Below are 15,885 nucleotides of genomic sequence, written 5' to 3'. Positions count from 1 at the left end.
TCCTCATTGACGACAATACATTCAGAGCTGCCTCAAGTCTCCTACGGGGGCGTGGCACTGACGTCACTGAATCAGGAAGTGAGCTGAGTTGGGTATCTCGCTTCATCCAATATTCAATTCAATTCAATTCAATTTTATTTATAAAGCCCAATATCACAAATCACAATTTGCCTCACAGGGCTTTACAGCATACGACATCCCTCTGTCCTTAAGACCCTCACAGCGGATAAGGAAAAACTCCCCAAAAAAAAACCCTTTAACGGGGAAAAAAAAACGGTAGAAACCTCAGGAAGAGCAACTGAGGAGGGATCCCTCTTCCAGGACGGACAGACGTGCAATAGATGTCGTACAGAACAGATCAGCATAATAAATTAACAGTAATCCATATGACACAATGAGACAGAGAGAGAGAGAGAGAGAGAGAGAGAGAGAGATGCAGGTAATGACACTAGCTTACAACAACATTAATGAAAGTAATAATATTATAGTTATAGTTCTGGCTACTGTGGTACAATATGTTGAAAGTATGTATTAATATCTGACAGTATACTTGTGTGACAATAGTCATATGTGTATAATAACAGTAGAAGTATGACTAATGACTAATGATGGCAGCAGCAGCAGGAGGCATCTGGCAGGACCACGGCAGCAGCACAACCACACACGTCACACTGTCCAGGCACCGCTGCGGTATGAGTTATTCTGAGAGACAGTGGAGCACAAAGGCTCCGGAGAAGAAGCCGAGTTAGTGACATCCAGAATGGCCGAGTTAGCAAGATGCAGTAATAGGATGAGAGTGAGAGAGAGAGAGAGAGAGAGAGAGGGAGAGAGAGGGAGCCCGGTGTATTATAGGGGGTCCTCCGGCAGACTAGGCCTAAGTCAGCCTAACTAGGGGCTGGTACAGGGCAAGCCTGAGCCAGCCCTAACTATAAGCTTTATCAAAGAGGAAAGTCTTAAGTCTAGTCTTAAATGTGGAGACGGTGTCTGCCTCCCGGACCATAACAGGAAGATGATTCCACAGGAGAGGAGCCTGATAGCTGAAGGCTCTGGCTCCTGATCTGCTTTTGGAGACTTTAGGGACCACGAGTAACCCTGCGTTCTCAGAGCGCAGCGTTCTGGTGGGATAATATGGCACTATGAGCTCTCTAAGATATGACGGAGCTTGACCATTTAGAGCTTTATAAGTTAACAGTAGGATTTTAAATTCAATTCTGGATTTTACAGGGAGCCAGTGCAGAGAAGCTAAAACAGGAGAAATATGATCTCGTTTCTTAGTTCCTGTTAGTACACGAGCTGCTGCATTCTGAATTAGCTGGAGAGTTTTTAAGGACTTACTAGAGCTACCTGATAATAGAGAGTTACAGTAATCCAGCCTTGAGGTAACAAAAGCGTGGACCAATTTTTCTGCATCTTTTCGGGTCAGGATAGGCCTAATTTTCGCAATATTACGCAGATGAAAAAATGCAGTCCGTGAGGTTTGCTTTAAATGAGAATTAAAAGACAAATCTTGATCAAATATTACTCCGAGGTTTCTTACGGTAGTGCTAGAGGCCAGAGCAATGCCATCTGGAGAAACTATGTCATCAGATAAAGAGTCTCTGAGTTGTTTGGGGCCAAGAACAATAACTTCAGTTTTGTCTGAATTTAACATCAGGAAATTGGTGCTCATCCAATTTTTTATGTCTTTAAGGCAGTTATGGAGTTTAGTTAATTGATTACTTTCTTCTGGCTTCATCGATAAATACAACTGTGTATCATCCGCATAACAATGGAAATTTATAGAGTGATTTCTAATGATGTTACCTAAAGGAAGCATATATAGAGTAAATAGGATTGGTCCGAGCACAGAACCTTGCGGAACTCCAAAACAAACTTTGGTACGTAAGGATGATTCATTACGAACGTCAACAAACTGAAAACGATCAGATAAATAAGATTTAAACCAGCTTAGTGCTGAACCTTTAAGGCCAATTAAGTGATCCAGTCTCTGCAGTAGAATTTGATGGTCAATTGTGTCAAACGCCGCACTAAGATCTAATAAAACAAGAACAGAGACGAGTCCTTTGTCTGAAGCAATCAGAAGGTCATTTGTAATTTTAACTAGAGCTGTCTCAGTGCTATGATGCACTCTAAATCCTGACTGAAATTCCTCAAATAAATTATTATCCTGGAGAAAATCACACAGCTGGTCTGCGACTACTTTCTCAAGGATCTTTGACATAAAGGGAAGATTAGATATTGGTCTATAGTTGGCTAACACCTCTGGATCCAGGGTGGGCTTTTTTAGGAGAGGTTTAATTACAGCTACCTTAAAAGACTGTGGTACATAGCCTGTTAATAGGGATATATTGATCATATCTAATATATGAGTGTTAACTAAAGGAAAGACCTCCTTAAGTAGCCTAGTTGGGATGGGGTCTAAGAGACACGTTGATGATTTAGATGAAGAAATCACTGTGGTCAATTCTTGAAGAGAAATTGGGGAGAAGCAATCTAAATATATATTAGATTCTACAGCTGTGTTTGAGGTTAGATAGGTAGGCCTACCATCTGAGGGCAGGAGGTCATGAATTTTGCCTCTAATAGTTAGAATTTTGTCATTAAAAAAGCTCATAAAATCATTACTGCTAAGGGCTAAAGGAATACAAGGCTCAATAGACCTTTGACTCTCAGTCAGCCTGGCTACAGTGCTGAAAAGAAACCTGGGGTTGTTCTTGTTTTCTTCTATTAATGCTGAGTAATAGTTTGCTCTGGCATTGCGGAGGCCCCTCTTATAAGTTTTGAGACTGTCTGTCCAGATTAAACGAGATTCTTCCAGTTTGGTTAATCGCCAATTCCTTTCAAATTTTCGCGATATTTGTTTTAACCTACGGGTTTGAGAGTTATACCAAGGAGCAAACTTTCTTTGCTTTGTTAACTTCTTTTTAAGAGGAGCTACAGAGTCGAGCGTTGTTCGCAGCGAGCCTACGGCGCTATCAACAAAATGATCAATTTGGGAGAGGTTAAAGTCGGCACGGGAAACCTCTGTTACTGAAGGTATTGGTATTGAATTTAACGACGAAGTAATCTTTTCCTTAAATTTTGTGACAGCACTATCTGATAAACATCTAGTATAGTAACTGTTGCTGAGTGGCGTGTAATCGAGTAAAAAGAAATCAAAAGTAATCAGATAATGATCTGATAGCAAGGGATTCTGTGGAAAGACTTTTAGGTTATCAATTTCAATTCCATACGTCAGAACTAGATCGAGGGTATGGTTAAAACAGTGAGTGGGTTCATGTACACCCTGACTGAAGCCAATGGAGTCTATTAATGAGATAAACGCGGTAGCCAGGGAGTCATTATCAACGTCGACATGAATGTTAAAATCGCCTACAATAATAACTTTATCTGATTTAAGAACTAAACTGGATAAAAACTCTGAGAATTCAGATACAAATTCAGAATACGGGCCAGGAGCACGGTACACTATAACAAATAAAAGTGGCTGCGAGGTTTTCCAGGTCGGATGTAAAACACTAAGAACGAGGCTTTCAAATGAATTATAATCTAGTTTAGGTTTAGGGCTGATTAACAGACTAGAGTTAAAAATGGCTGCAACTCCCCCTCCTCGGCCGCTGCCTCGAGGAATGTGGGTATTATTATGACTGGGAGGAGTGGACTCATTTAGACTAACATATTCATCTTGACACAGCCAGGTTTCAGTGAGACTGAGTAAATCAATATGATTATCTGATATTAATTCGTTTACTAACACTGCTTTAGACGATAGAGACCTGATATTTAACAGTCCGCATTTAATTCTCCTGTTTTGTCTTTCTGTCACAGAAGAGGTTTTAATTTTTATGAGGTTGTTATGCACAACTCCTCTTTGTTTAATTTTAGATTTAAATAATTTAGGTGGTCGGGGGACAGACACCGTTTGTATAAAACTATGAAAACTATGGCTGGGTAACTGAACTAGAAGCTCAGAGAGGCGTTTAGGACTGCAACTCTCTGTCCTGGTCTCAACTCTGGGTTGTCAGGGATTTAAATTACTAATAAAATTTGCCAGGTTCCTAGAAATGAGAGCAGCTCCATCCAAAGTGGGGTGAATGCCGTCTCTCCTAATAAGACCAGGTTTTCCCCAGAAAGTTTGCCAATTATTAACAAAACCCACATCGTTTGCTGGACACCACCTGGACAGCCAGCGGTTAAATGATGACATGCGGCTAAACATGTCATCACTGGTCAGATTTGGGAGGGGTCCAGAGAAAACTACGGAGTCCGACATCGTTTTTGCATATTCACACACCGAGGCAATATTAATTTTAGTGACCTCCGATTGGCGTAACCGGGTGTCATTGCCGCCGACGTGAATAACAATCTTACTGAATCTACGTTTAGCTTTAGCCAGCAGTTTTAAATTTGATTCAATGTCGCCCGCTCTGGCCCCAGGGATACATTTGACTATGGCCGCTGGTGTTGCTAACTTCACGTTCCTCAGAATAGAGCTGCCAATAACCAGAGTTTTATCCTCAGCGGGTGTGTCGCTGAGTGGGGAAAAGCGGTTGGAAACGTGAACAGGCTGGTGGTGAGCCGTGGGCTTCTGCTTGGAGCTGTGCTTCTGGCGAACCGTAACCCAACCTCCCGGCTGAACGGGAGTTACCGGAGGACAGTTAGCTGAGGCTAAGGCTATGCTATGTGGCTCCGCACGGGCTACAGGGGGCTGGCTAACTACCGCAGCTACTGAATGGTTTTCCATGGTGCGGAGCCGCGCTTCTAATTCACTAAGCCTCGCCTCCAACGCAGCAAATAAGCTACACTTATTACAATTACCACTGTCGCTAAAGGAGGCAGAGGCATAACTGAACATTTGGCACACCGGGCAAGAAAGAGCAGGAGAAGGAGAAGCCATGGCTAAGCTAAAGTAGCTAACAAGGCTAAGAGCGTGCAAACAACAGCTAAGAGATTAGCGAGAAAGTCGTAGAAAGAAGGAGAGCTATAAGTGCTTAAACAGAACCACTGTGGGTTATGACTTGAAGTAGACGTTAAAGCAGCGTTAAAGCAACTGAGGTGAGAAAGCAGGCTAGCAGAATTCACCAGAGCAGTACAGAGACACTGTCACAGAAACACCGGAAATGACACAACTCGCTTACCGCAATACGTCAGCACGTCAATCTCTGCTTAGATTCACTATGCTGACAGTGGCTTGGAAAACCGCCCATAACTGTGTTACACGGGGAAGAGGGAAGGCGGCTGGAGTTCCTTCAATATTTGCAGTTAGATTATCATATTTTTTTACTGACAAAAATACAGCCTGCTTCGGCTGATTTTTTTATGCGCACATGTGCCCCTAAATATTTTTTACAATTCGCACACACCTATTTTTAGTCGCAAATGCGAGTGAAACGCTCGCACTGTCGAGCCCTGAAGTTACAGGGTCCAAGTAGGATGGGTGGAACCACTGACTTTCACCCAGGAGGCCGGTGTTCGCTTCCTGTGTGATTGTAAAGCCAAACACAGTTTTTTTCCCCCAAAACCAACCACGTGCTTTTGTTGCCTAAACCCAACCTCGTGTGTGTGTTGTTGAAGGAAAAAAAAAGTCAATTTTATGGTGTTGTACCGACGTAGTACTCTTTTGAAAGAGACTGTATGCAAAGTGTACGTTTCCTGTGAAAACGTAAGTGTATTTTGAAAACAGACCATGCATGCAACAGGCTGAAGTTGACATGTCGTCCCAGAACGTCAACAACCAAGTTATATCTTGATGTGGAAAGTCCATGACCAAACGGTGATGTATGACGAGGTCAGGGTGAGAATGTGTTGTAATAGTTATTATCACATTTTCCACCAGATTAATTTCAGTCTCTCTGTTACATTTTTCCCTTTTCCTTTGCCACACACTTTTTCTTGGTCTGTGTGTGGACATATACAGATGAGCTTTATGCACAGAAACTCAAGTACAAAGCCATCAGTGAGGAACTGGACCACGCCCTCAATGACATGACCTCTATGTAAGTAGTGATTTGTGTAATTTCTGACTGAGAAGCTTGTGAAGCCTGCCAGTGTAACATTCCTTTATCAAAAATAACTTAATTGTGTACTGCTCTGTCTGGCTGTAATGCTGGCTGGCTGTTGCCCACGTACTACACCCAGTGATGTCACAGTGTGCTCAGGTCTAGACCAGTTCTAGCAGTGCCCCACCAAATGCTCCACCTTCCCCCACCAGACTAAACATTAGCACAGAATAATTCTCCATGTTGAGCAGTTCATTGTCACTAAAGAAGATGGCAGTGTTGTATTTCTGTATGTTAAGTGAATGGAACAGAGGCAAGACAACACCAATCAATTCTTATGACTTCTTATGTCTGTCAGTTCTTAGGCCTACAAGTCAGTACTGCAAGACACCAGCACAAACACAAACAAATGTGTTTTATTCATCAAAGACAGGAATAACTTAATGCATCACATTCGCTGAATTTACAAGAAGGGATAAATAATTCAGAATTTGTCACGGACGACATTTCATAATGCCTGGTTCACACTACACAACATTTCTGACCATTCTAATGGTCGCTATGTCACACCTGGTGATTGTCATAAAATCGTGCCGTGACTTGGTTGACAGACTTGACAGACTACACGATGGTCCATACCAATCATGCCAGTCCTCTTTCATGACATGTGCAAGATGTCTTTGGGTTATTCTTGTCGTATTTTTATTATCATTACGTTTATTTCAGTTACTGTGTCTGTTCAAGTACCAGCCGAAATGTTTTTGTAGTAATGTAAAAAGTGCCACCAGATGTCAGGAGCTACATTTGAAGTACTGCATGCAAACACACAAGTCACTGAATGCTCCACAAGTTCCTGCAAATGTTTCACAATAAAAGCCTTTTTACAAAATGAAGGAATTCTCTAAATCGAAGTTATAATGGGCTTCTATTTTTATACAGATGTAGAAAGTGTTGAGTTTGAAATGGCGGTGCGATGCATTAACTTTATGAAGGCAAACTGGAGTGGATAAAAAGTAAAAATATAAAAATACAGAGAAAATAATAAATAATGGCCCGTTTATAATAGAGTCTGTTTCAAATGAAACTTACTGTATGTCCATTTCCAGTTATGAAGAAATAACATTCTATGCTAGCTTGATGCTAATGGCAGTACTCACCAAGTTGCTTAAGGGCCTCTGCTGTTTCACCCCATCATTTTCTCTGTTGTGGTAACATCCCTAGTAATCTCGCCACCAGACAATCAGAGATCTCCGCCTTCTGATAGTCTGGGGACACTCCTTTCTAAAGTGTGTTTAACACACCGGAGAAAACGGCTGGCAACAAAACAACGCCTCTTGCATTTTTGAAAAGGACACGCCCTCCCGGAAATGTGCGCTCCCCCTTTTCTCGTCCGCAAGGAAACAAACACACAGAGAGCTTGAAAATGGATGCCGAGAGATTTAACTCCGTTTTATCAAACGTGTGCTCAGTCCACAAGATTGTGGAAACAAAGGACTTACAGCGACTTTGTTTAAAACTGTATCCGCCCATCTAAACACAAAATCAGGGAGAAAGACATCAGTCTTTAGTTAAGCAAAGCGTCTAAAGGAGGAAATATCAAAAAGGCTGCTGAGGTGTTGTTGTCGTACAGTTGTCCGCGGCAGCAGATCACTCTGTGTTCCTATTGGTTAGAGTGACGGCTGTGATGGGAGCAGTCGTGAACAACAAAAAGAAAATCAAACATGCTAGACTTTGTGTTGGAACGTCATGAGGCGTCCCAGACCTAGCATCAGTTGTCGTCTACCATGACACCCTACACAAGATGAAATGATGGATTATCGTCATTCACGATCCATGCCAACACCGTACGTCACTGCGTCGGGCTATAATGGGGCTGATATCGTGTAGTGTGAACCAGGCACAGGGTTGATAAAGTTTTCCTTCACTCACAAAATTCAGCGATTTTTGAAGGAGTCTGGTATTTTCTCCCCGGATGACAAAGGAGTATATTGTATTTACTGCCCAGCGAACATTTTTCCGTTGAAAAGACCCTTAAAAAAATGACACTGGTGAAAAGATGTTCAGAAATGGTTCAAAAGTGAAAGTTTTTTCACTGACTGTAGACGTTGATTGAACGTTAACATTTAGACCACATTTCACCAGGATTTGCAATAGTGAGATTTCTCATCCTCTACAGTATGCAAATAATAGTCTACTGTCAATGTATAGCCTAATTAAGAAATCACGTCGAAATATCTCAGCTGAAAGTCAGTATTGCAAATCCAGGTGAAATATGGTCTAAATGTAACCGTTCAATATATATATATATATATATATATATACACATATATATGTGTATATATATATATATATATATATATATATATATATACACACACATAAAACGATATATATGTATGTATACTTTAATTGTTTTATTTTTTTACCGAGACATTTTCTCATAGGTTGAAATGTTTATTTTTCATACCACTAGGACCGTCTTTGAAGGCATAGTCCTATTACAAATGTTTTACCTGTATTTGCATGTTTTTTTTTTTACTTTTCCTTAAAAGAAAAAAAAAAAAACAGAACACTTAGGTGTGATGCAAGAATTGCTCCAATGTTGTTCTAAATAAAAATTTAGATAAAAAAAAAAAAAAAAATTCTGTGTGTGAAAGCACTTTTTAAAAAAAGTCACAGTGTAGAGACAGACAGACAGACAGACAGACATAATCAGATGATGGAAAGGTGAACAGTGCACACAATACATTACATAAACTGTGTCGGACAATTGTCTGTCAGTGAAAGAAAACCCATGTGATGTTTCAAAAAACTAAGGTGGTGGAAGACGCTCACAGATCTTTTACTTAAAAACTATCAACAGTGTAGAAATACTGTTCCAAGTAAATGTTCTGTTTTCAAAATAGCATTCAATTAAAAGTTCAAAAGTACTAGCATTTTGCAGAATGGCTCATATCTGAATAATATAGATTATAGTATTGGATTATAATTGTTGCAATAGATAAATGTGTTGCAGTAAAAAGGACAGCACCTACCTCTGAGAAAAAGTGGAGCAGGAATGTAAACTTGCATAATGTGGAGATACCCCCCTAAAGAGGTCCAGACTAAGCCAAAAATGTCCTCAAAGCCTAGTTACGCCCCTTTAGCTCTACATGAAAATATTAAACAGAGCACAGTTATAGTTTACAGTCATAAAGAACACTTATATTAACCTGCTGGCCATGGAGAACAACAGATATCACTACTGCCCTCCCCCCATTCAAGCAGTGTAGAACCTGGCCTAGCTTTGGCCACGATAATCATGTAATGAAAATCTGATATCATGCCAGCCCTAATCCAGATATTGTTTAACATTTGGACAATTTTCTTTTCCTAAGCGTCATCACCTTATAACATTTCATATTCCTGGAAAGTCAAAGTCTCCCAGGCATTGAAAAGCCTGGTATGAGAAGTTTGTTAGCAATTTTTTATTTCTGATTAGAACCATAACTCAGTTGAAAGACTGAACTTTGTATACAAAATAAATTGAAAGCTTTATGAGGCCCCTCTCACCCCTTAAAGACACAAAACAGTTTAGTCTGCCCTTTTTGTCTCTGAACACAGCTAGAGCTGAGTGAGCTACTGCTTATGCTGCTGGAGCCCCAATGTACACCATCATGTCTTTTCCCAAGAAAGGGAAACAAGGGTTCCAAAAAAGAAAAAGAAACAAAGGATACTGACTTTGGAAAAAGGAAAAAAAAAAGGTATATGTGAGAGATGTGGTTCAAGAGAGGAAGGGCAGGGGGCCTGTCAGGGACCAAGCAAAAAGGCAAAAGGACAAAGGTGTAAAAAGGAAAATTGTTTTTAATTTGTTTAGCAAAAATGCCAAAAATACAGGGATCCCAAATAACTCAAGTAACTAGAAAAAAATAAGCTACAAAAACTAGGGCCCAAAATCAAAAGGAGGTCAACTAAGCAATAAAGAACTAAAGCTTCAACCTAACACAACATAACTAAACACCAAACTGACCTCACTTTAAATGACACACGAGGGGGTTATATAGACTCAGACTAGACCTAGACAGAAACAGGGGGAACTTGACTGACAGTAACAACATTAAACATTCAACAAACTTAAAGATACCTAAATATAAACAACCTATCAAAAGCAACTATATACAAAAAAATAATTAGATTACAAAAAATGAAAACAAAAAGGCAAACAAAGAGATTTTTGGAGAATTTCAAATGGAGTACCCCCTTCTTCAATCTCCATCCTGGCTCCTTCCACTTCCTGTGGGCTGTCCTTAAAAGGCCCTCTTGCTCAGGCTTCCAGCCTTTTGCCTGTAGAGCTCGGAGAAACAAACAGTAAGTATTAATTGCAATTTAAAGACCATGTGATAGAATGTTACCTAGTGATGGTGAAAGCTTCATGAAGCATTGAACCACTTTGACACACCTGCTTCAAGGATGACACACTGCTTTGAAGCATTTCATACAGTCAGAAGAGTGACATCTGCTGGCTGTGTGTCAAAACTGCATCTAAGTGGAAGACCTGGAAAAGCCTCAAGACTGCCTGTAACGAGGCCTCGCTCCCGGTAGTCACGTGATTGTGGGCGTGCCGAAGCAGGGATCGAAACACTGCCTCGGAACACTTGCGCTTCAAAAGATCAATACTGTGTCGAGCAAACTGGCTCGAGCGTAACATCACTAATGTTAACCAAATTGTGTGCACCCAAATTAGAAAACAAACTGTCAAAATGAATAAAATGTGTGGTATGAACATAAAAGACTATGTGTAATGTCATTATTTGATAAAATGTCTGAGTGTAGAAGGTGTAAAAATGTAAAAGAATACTAACACTGGTGGGCATAGAGACTGCTTGTGCATAGGGCCCAGAATTTGGTGTTATGCCCCTTTATGTGTGATCATGCAAGAGCTTTGCAGTACTTATTTACAAATTGAAAGTGACAAATGTTTGTATAACATGATGTTGCCACATTTACTTTCTCTGTGAAACGGGTCCCTGGTTGGCTGACAGGTAAGGACTGAAAAGCTCAGCTGTGACAAACTCTACTCATCCATGAAAAACCTGTTGAATGGCCTTCTGCTGACTGTTACTTGCATTTTGGAGGTATGGTTAGTTAGGACATACATTTCAACTCTGTCTCTTGCTTCTTGTGTTTCCAGCTAAATGTCCAGAAGCTCCACCATCCTATCAGGCTGTGGTTTCAAGACTTGGTCTTTTGGTGAACATCGCCTCTGGGCTCAGTCTGTCCCTCTCCCCTCCCTCACGCCCCTTTATTCATCTCAGCTCTCTTTCCTCAACTGTTAAAACTGTTAGAATGTGTTTGTGCCTGTTGTACTTTGTTTTCAGCACTTTGTGTTTTCTGTTTCAGGATGTTTTTGTCTGATTTCACTCTGCATTGTTCTTCTATATCATTTGTTCTGTACCCGAGTTATACAAGAGAGGGAAGAAAGTTTGAGTTAATGCATCTGCGTCCATGGCTTTTTTTTTTTGTTATACACTCAACCCCAAATTGCTCCTGATGGTCAGGCTGCATCTGTGTGTGCCTCTATATTTCTGCCTCATCAGCATGCAAGGCATGAATTTCACATTTTAAAATGCCAATCTTTTAAGTCATTATTAGCTGGCTTCAGTGATGTGTCTGTGGTGCTTCATTCTGGCTTTAAAAGAGACATCATTTGGGTAAAAATATGCCATCAAAGATCCTATGATACAGGGACTGGAAGAATAGTCACAGGACTTGCAAGGGGACTTGCTGATTACCAGGAGCCAGGGGTGCGCCAGGAATTTTGGGCCCCATGGAAAAAAATGACATTAAATGACATTAAAAAAAAGTGCTAAAGGCCATCTTTTACAGTCTAAATGTAATTTTTATTGTAAAATCCCAAAATGGAAAATTCTCTTAACATTAATAAAATACTTAAAAAAAATAACTTAAATATACATTAACTTTTCAATGAAAATAAATTAAGATCACCATCCCAAATTAATGAAAACAGCAGATTTGTGATACCAATAAATGAACAACACTAAATCCTACAGAACACTGACCCAAATTACCTACAGTTCTGTATCACCACCACTAGATTACATACATTGGGTGTGTGTGAGTGTGAGTGAGAATGAAACCATTTGCCATTTTGTTGTATTCAGATGAGGTAACCAAAGAGCTTTTGGTGACTTTGTCTTACAAAATTCCATGAGTTGGAGAAACGGTACAGCCTGGGGAGAGAGCTGTCTGTTGGCACAAGGTCGAGAGAAAAAAAGGCCTTCCATTATAGTTACAGGAAATTGGTGCTTGATTTTTATGGAATTTAGGTTAATAAAATGGCTGTGAAAACTGTGGTGAACGGTCAAACTGGCAAGCATTCTGCAAGATTGTCCATCTTTGAGGAAAACTTTCTAGGACTTGGAAAAACAGGATTTCTGGAAAAAGAAAGTTCACACTGTATATGCAGTTCTTTAAGTTCATACACTGCTAAAAAAAAAAGAAAAAAAAAGCATCAGATCTTGATGAACGAATTATTCAAGTTGACAATCTTAATTAATGTACATTGTATGATTTGTTGAGAACAGAACAACATAACAATGGTCATTGGAAACCAAAACCATCAGCCCACTGAGTGCTGGATTCAAAATCATACTGAAAATCAAAGTAAAAAATTGAAATGACAGGCTGATCCAACTTGTGTGAATTTTATCTTGGCAACTCATAATGTGACTCAGTAGTGTGTATGGCCCCCACCTGCCTGTATGCTCTCCCAACAACATCTGGGAGTTGTTCCTGATGAGTCAGCAGATGGTGTCCTTGGAAATCTCCTCCCAGACCTGGATCAAGGCATCAGTGAGCTCCTGGGGTGTCTGTGGCGGTATTTGGTGGGGTCAGAGGTACCGATACCTAACGTCCTATAGGGGATCAGTTGGATTTTGGTCAGGGGAACCAGAGGGCCAGTCAATGGCATCAATGCCTTCATCATCCAGGAACTGCCTATATACTCTGGCCACATGAGGCCGGGCATTGTCCTGCACCAGGAGGAACCCAGGGCCCACTGCACAAATGTAAGGTCTGACAATCGTTCTGAGGATTTCATCGCGGTACCTAACAGCAGTCAGGATACCGCTGGGTATGATATGGAAGTCTGTGCGACCCTCCAAGGATATGCCACCCCAGACCATCACTGATCCACCACCAAACAGGTCTTTTTGGATGATGTTACAGACAGCATGATGTTCACCACATCATCTCCAGACTCTTTCACACCTGTCACATGTGCTCAATGTGAACCTGCTCCCATCTGTGAAGAGAACAGGGTGCCAATGGCGCCCCTTCCCAGTTCTGGTGTTCTCTGGAGAATGCCAGTCGTGCTACACAGTGCTGGGCTGTGAGCACAGGTCCCAATAGAGAATGTCGGGCCCTCATGGCATCCTCATGGAGTCTGTTTCTGACAGTTTAGTCAGAAACATGCACACCAGTAGCCTGTTGGTCATTTTGTAGGGCTTTGGCAGTGCTCCTCCTGTTCCTCCTCACACATATGAGCAAATACCAATCCTGCTGCTGGGTTGATCCCCTTCTATGGTCCTGTCCAGCTCACCACGTGTACTGGCCAGTCTTTTATCTCCTCCATGCTCTTGACACTGTGCTGAGAGACACAGCAAACCTTCTTGAAACCACACATATGGATGTGCCATCCTGGAGGAGCTGGACTACCTGTGCAACCTGATTGGGCTGCAGGTACCGCCTAATGCTACCAGTAGTAACAAGGACACTGGCAGAACACAAAACTAGAGAAGAATCAGTCAGGAAGGATAAAGAGAGAGCAACTGTCTGTGGCCACCACATGCAAAACCATACCCTTTTGGGGGTTGTCTTACTTTTGCGCCTATTGTCACTTTCATTTGCACCAAAGCAGGTGAAAGTGATTCACAATCACTTGTTCTTCCTAAATGGATAGACTGATATCCCTGACTTGGTGTTATACTGTGATGATTAAATGTTCTCATACTTTTTTTTGAGCAGTGTATATTATGTCATTATGAATTTTGGTTTACAAGTAGCTATTGGTGAAGTTTTGCTATTGACTGCAACTATGGGAAACAACATTTCAGTAAGGTCATTGGTGGTAGGTGGATTTTTGAAAAGCAAGCCAAATCATTCATTTAGCAAAACTCAGTGTATAGAACTGTGGCTGGGGGAGATATTAGCAATATGCTAACCTCTCAGTCGAGGGACTTAATTGATGTAACTCACCATAATGTGAAAAAAAGTGTTAGACAAAATACTAGAAACATCAGCTTAACACTGAGTGTATTTTGGTAATTTAAATCTAAGTTTATAGTATTTTCTCTACCCTCATGACTATAAATGGGGGAGAATCACTAAATATCAGTTAAAAGTTTTACCCCATTTACCTGTCGTATCTCCCCTTAAATTCAGTCAACACCTCTCTAAGGCACTTTTAACAAAAATACAGTAGGCCTATATGCATGAACCCTCAGGAAGCAGGATTTATTGCATTACACTGCAATAGCTTTAGCTAGATGAACTTATTAAACAGACATTGAGTTGAAGTGCCTCTATATTTCTGCCTCATCAGCATTCAAGGCATGAATTTCACATTTTAAAATGCCAATCTTTTAAGTCATTATTAGTTGGCTTCAGTGATATGTGTCTGTGGTGCTTCGTTCTGGCTTTAAAAGAGACATCATTTGGGTAAAAATATGCCATCAAAAATCCTATGATACAGGGACTGGAAGTATAGTCACAGGACTTGCAAGGGGACTTGCTGATTACCAGGAGCCAGGGGCGCCGCCAGAAATTTTGGGCCCCATGAAAAAAAATGGCATTAAATGACATAAAAAAAATGTGGTAAAGACCATCTTTTACAGTCTAAATGTATTTTATATTGTAAAATCCCAAAATGGAAAATTCTCTTAACATTAATAAAATACTTAAAGCCGCTACAAGGAACTTTTAATTGGATATGCAAAAGTCTCTCATTTCTGTTGATGTCTGTGCGTGATCTACAACAGCAAATGAGACCATCGGTGTGAAGATAAGCTATTTCTATATAGTGTACAGTACAGGCCAAAAGTTTGGACACACCTTCTCATTCAATGCGTTTTCTTTATTTTCATGACTATTTACATTGTAGATTCTCACTGAAGGCATCAAAACTATGAATGAACACATGTGGAGTTATGTACTTAACAAAAAAAGGTGAAATAACTGAAAACATGTTTTATATTCTAGTTTCTTCAAAATAGCCACCCTTTGCTCTGATTACTGCTTTGCACACTCTTGGCATTCTCTCGATGAGCTTCAAGAGGTAGTCACCTGAAATGGTTTCCACTTCACAGGTGTGCCTTATCAGGGTTAATTAGTGGAATTTCTTGCTTTATCAATGGGGTTGGGACCATCAGTTGTGTTGTGCAGAAGTCAGGTTAATACACAGCCGACAGCCCTATTGGACAACTGTTAAAATTCATATTATGGCAAGAACCAATCAGCTAACTAAAGAAAAACGAGTGGCCATCATTACTTTAAGAAATGAAGGTCAGTCAGTCCGGAAAATTGCAAAAACTTTAAATGTGTCCCCAAGTGGAGTCGCAAAAACCATCAAGCGCTACAACAAAACTGGCACACATGAGGACCGACCCAGGAAAGGAAGACCAAGAGTCACCTCTGCTTCTGAGGATAAGTTCATCCGAGTCACCAGCCTCAGAAATGGCAAGTTAACAGCAGCTCAGATCAGAGACCAGATGAATGCCACACAGAGTTCTAGCAGCAGACCCATCTCTAGAACAACTGTTAAGAGGAGACTGCGCGAATCAGGCCTTCATGGTCAAATAGCTGCTAGGAAACCACTGCTAAGGAGAGG

At 40.7% G+C, this 15,885-nt stretch overlaps 1 protein-coding gene across 1 annotated transcript in view; it reads left to right on the top strand.

Annotated features, from left to right (window-relative positions):
• The window catches only part of LOC117248496 (tropomyosin alpha-1 chain), a 69,534-nt gene extending 58,060 nt beyond the window's left edge, over positions 1-11,474 (top strand). The window contains exons 9-10 of the mRNA XM_033613638.2: positions 5,918-5,996; positions 11,170-11,474. Of these exons, the coding sequence (XP_033469529.1) occupies positions 5,918-5,996; positions 11,170-11,173 (83 nt within the window). The 3' untranslated portion in view covers positions 11,174-11,474. The remainder of the gene's footprint in view (positions 1-5,917; positions 5,997-11,169) is intronic.
• The last annotated feature ends 4,411 nt before the right edge of the window (positions 11,475-15,885 follow it).

The sequence above is a fragment of the Epinephelus lanceolatus genome, chromosome 16, assembly GCF_041903045.1.
Source record: "Epinephelus lanceolatus isolate andai-2023 chromosome 16, ASM4190304v1, whole genome shotgun sequence".
NCBI classification, from domain to species: Eukaryota; Metazoa; Chordata; class Actinopteri; order Perciformes; family Serranidae; genus Epinephelus; species Epinephelus lanceolatus.
Note: the sequence above shows the minus strand (reverse complement) of the source record. Positions and strands in the feature narration are given on the sequence as shown.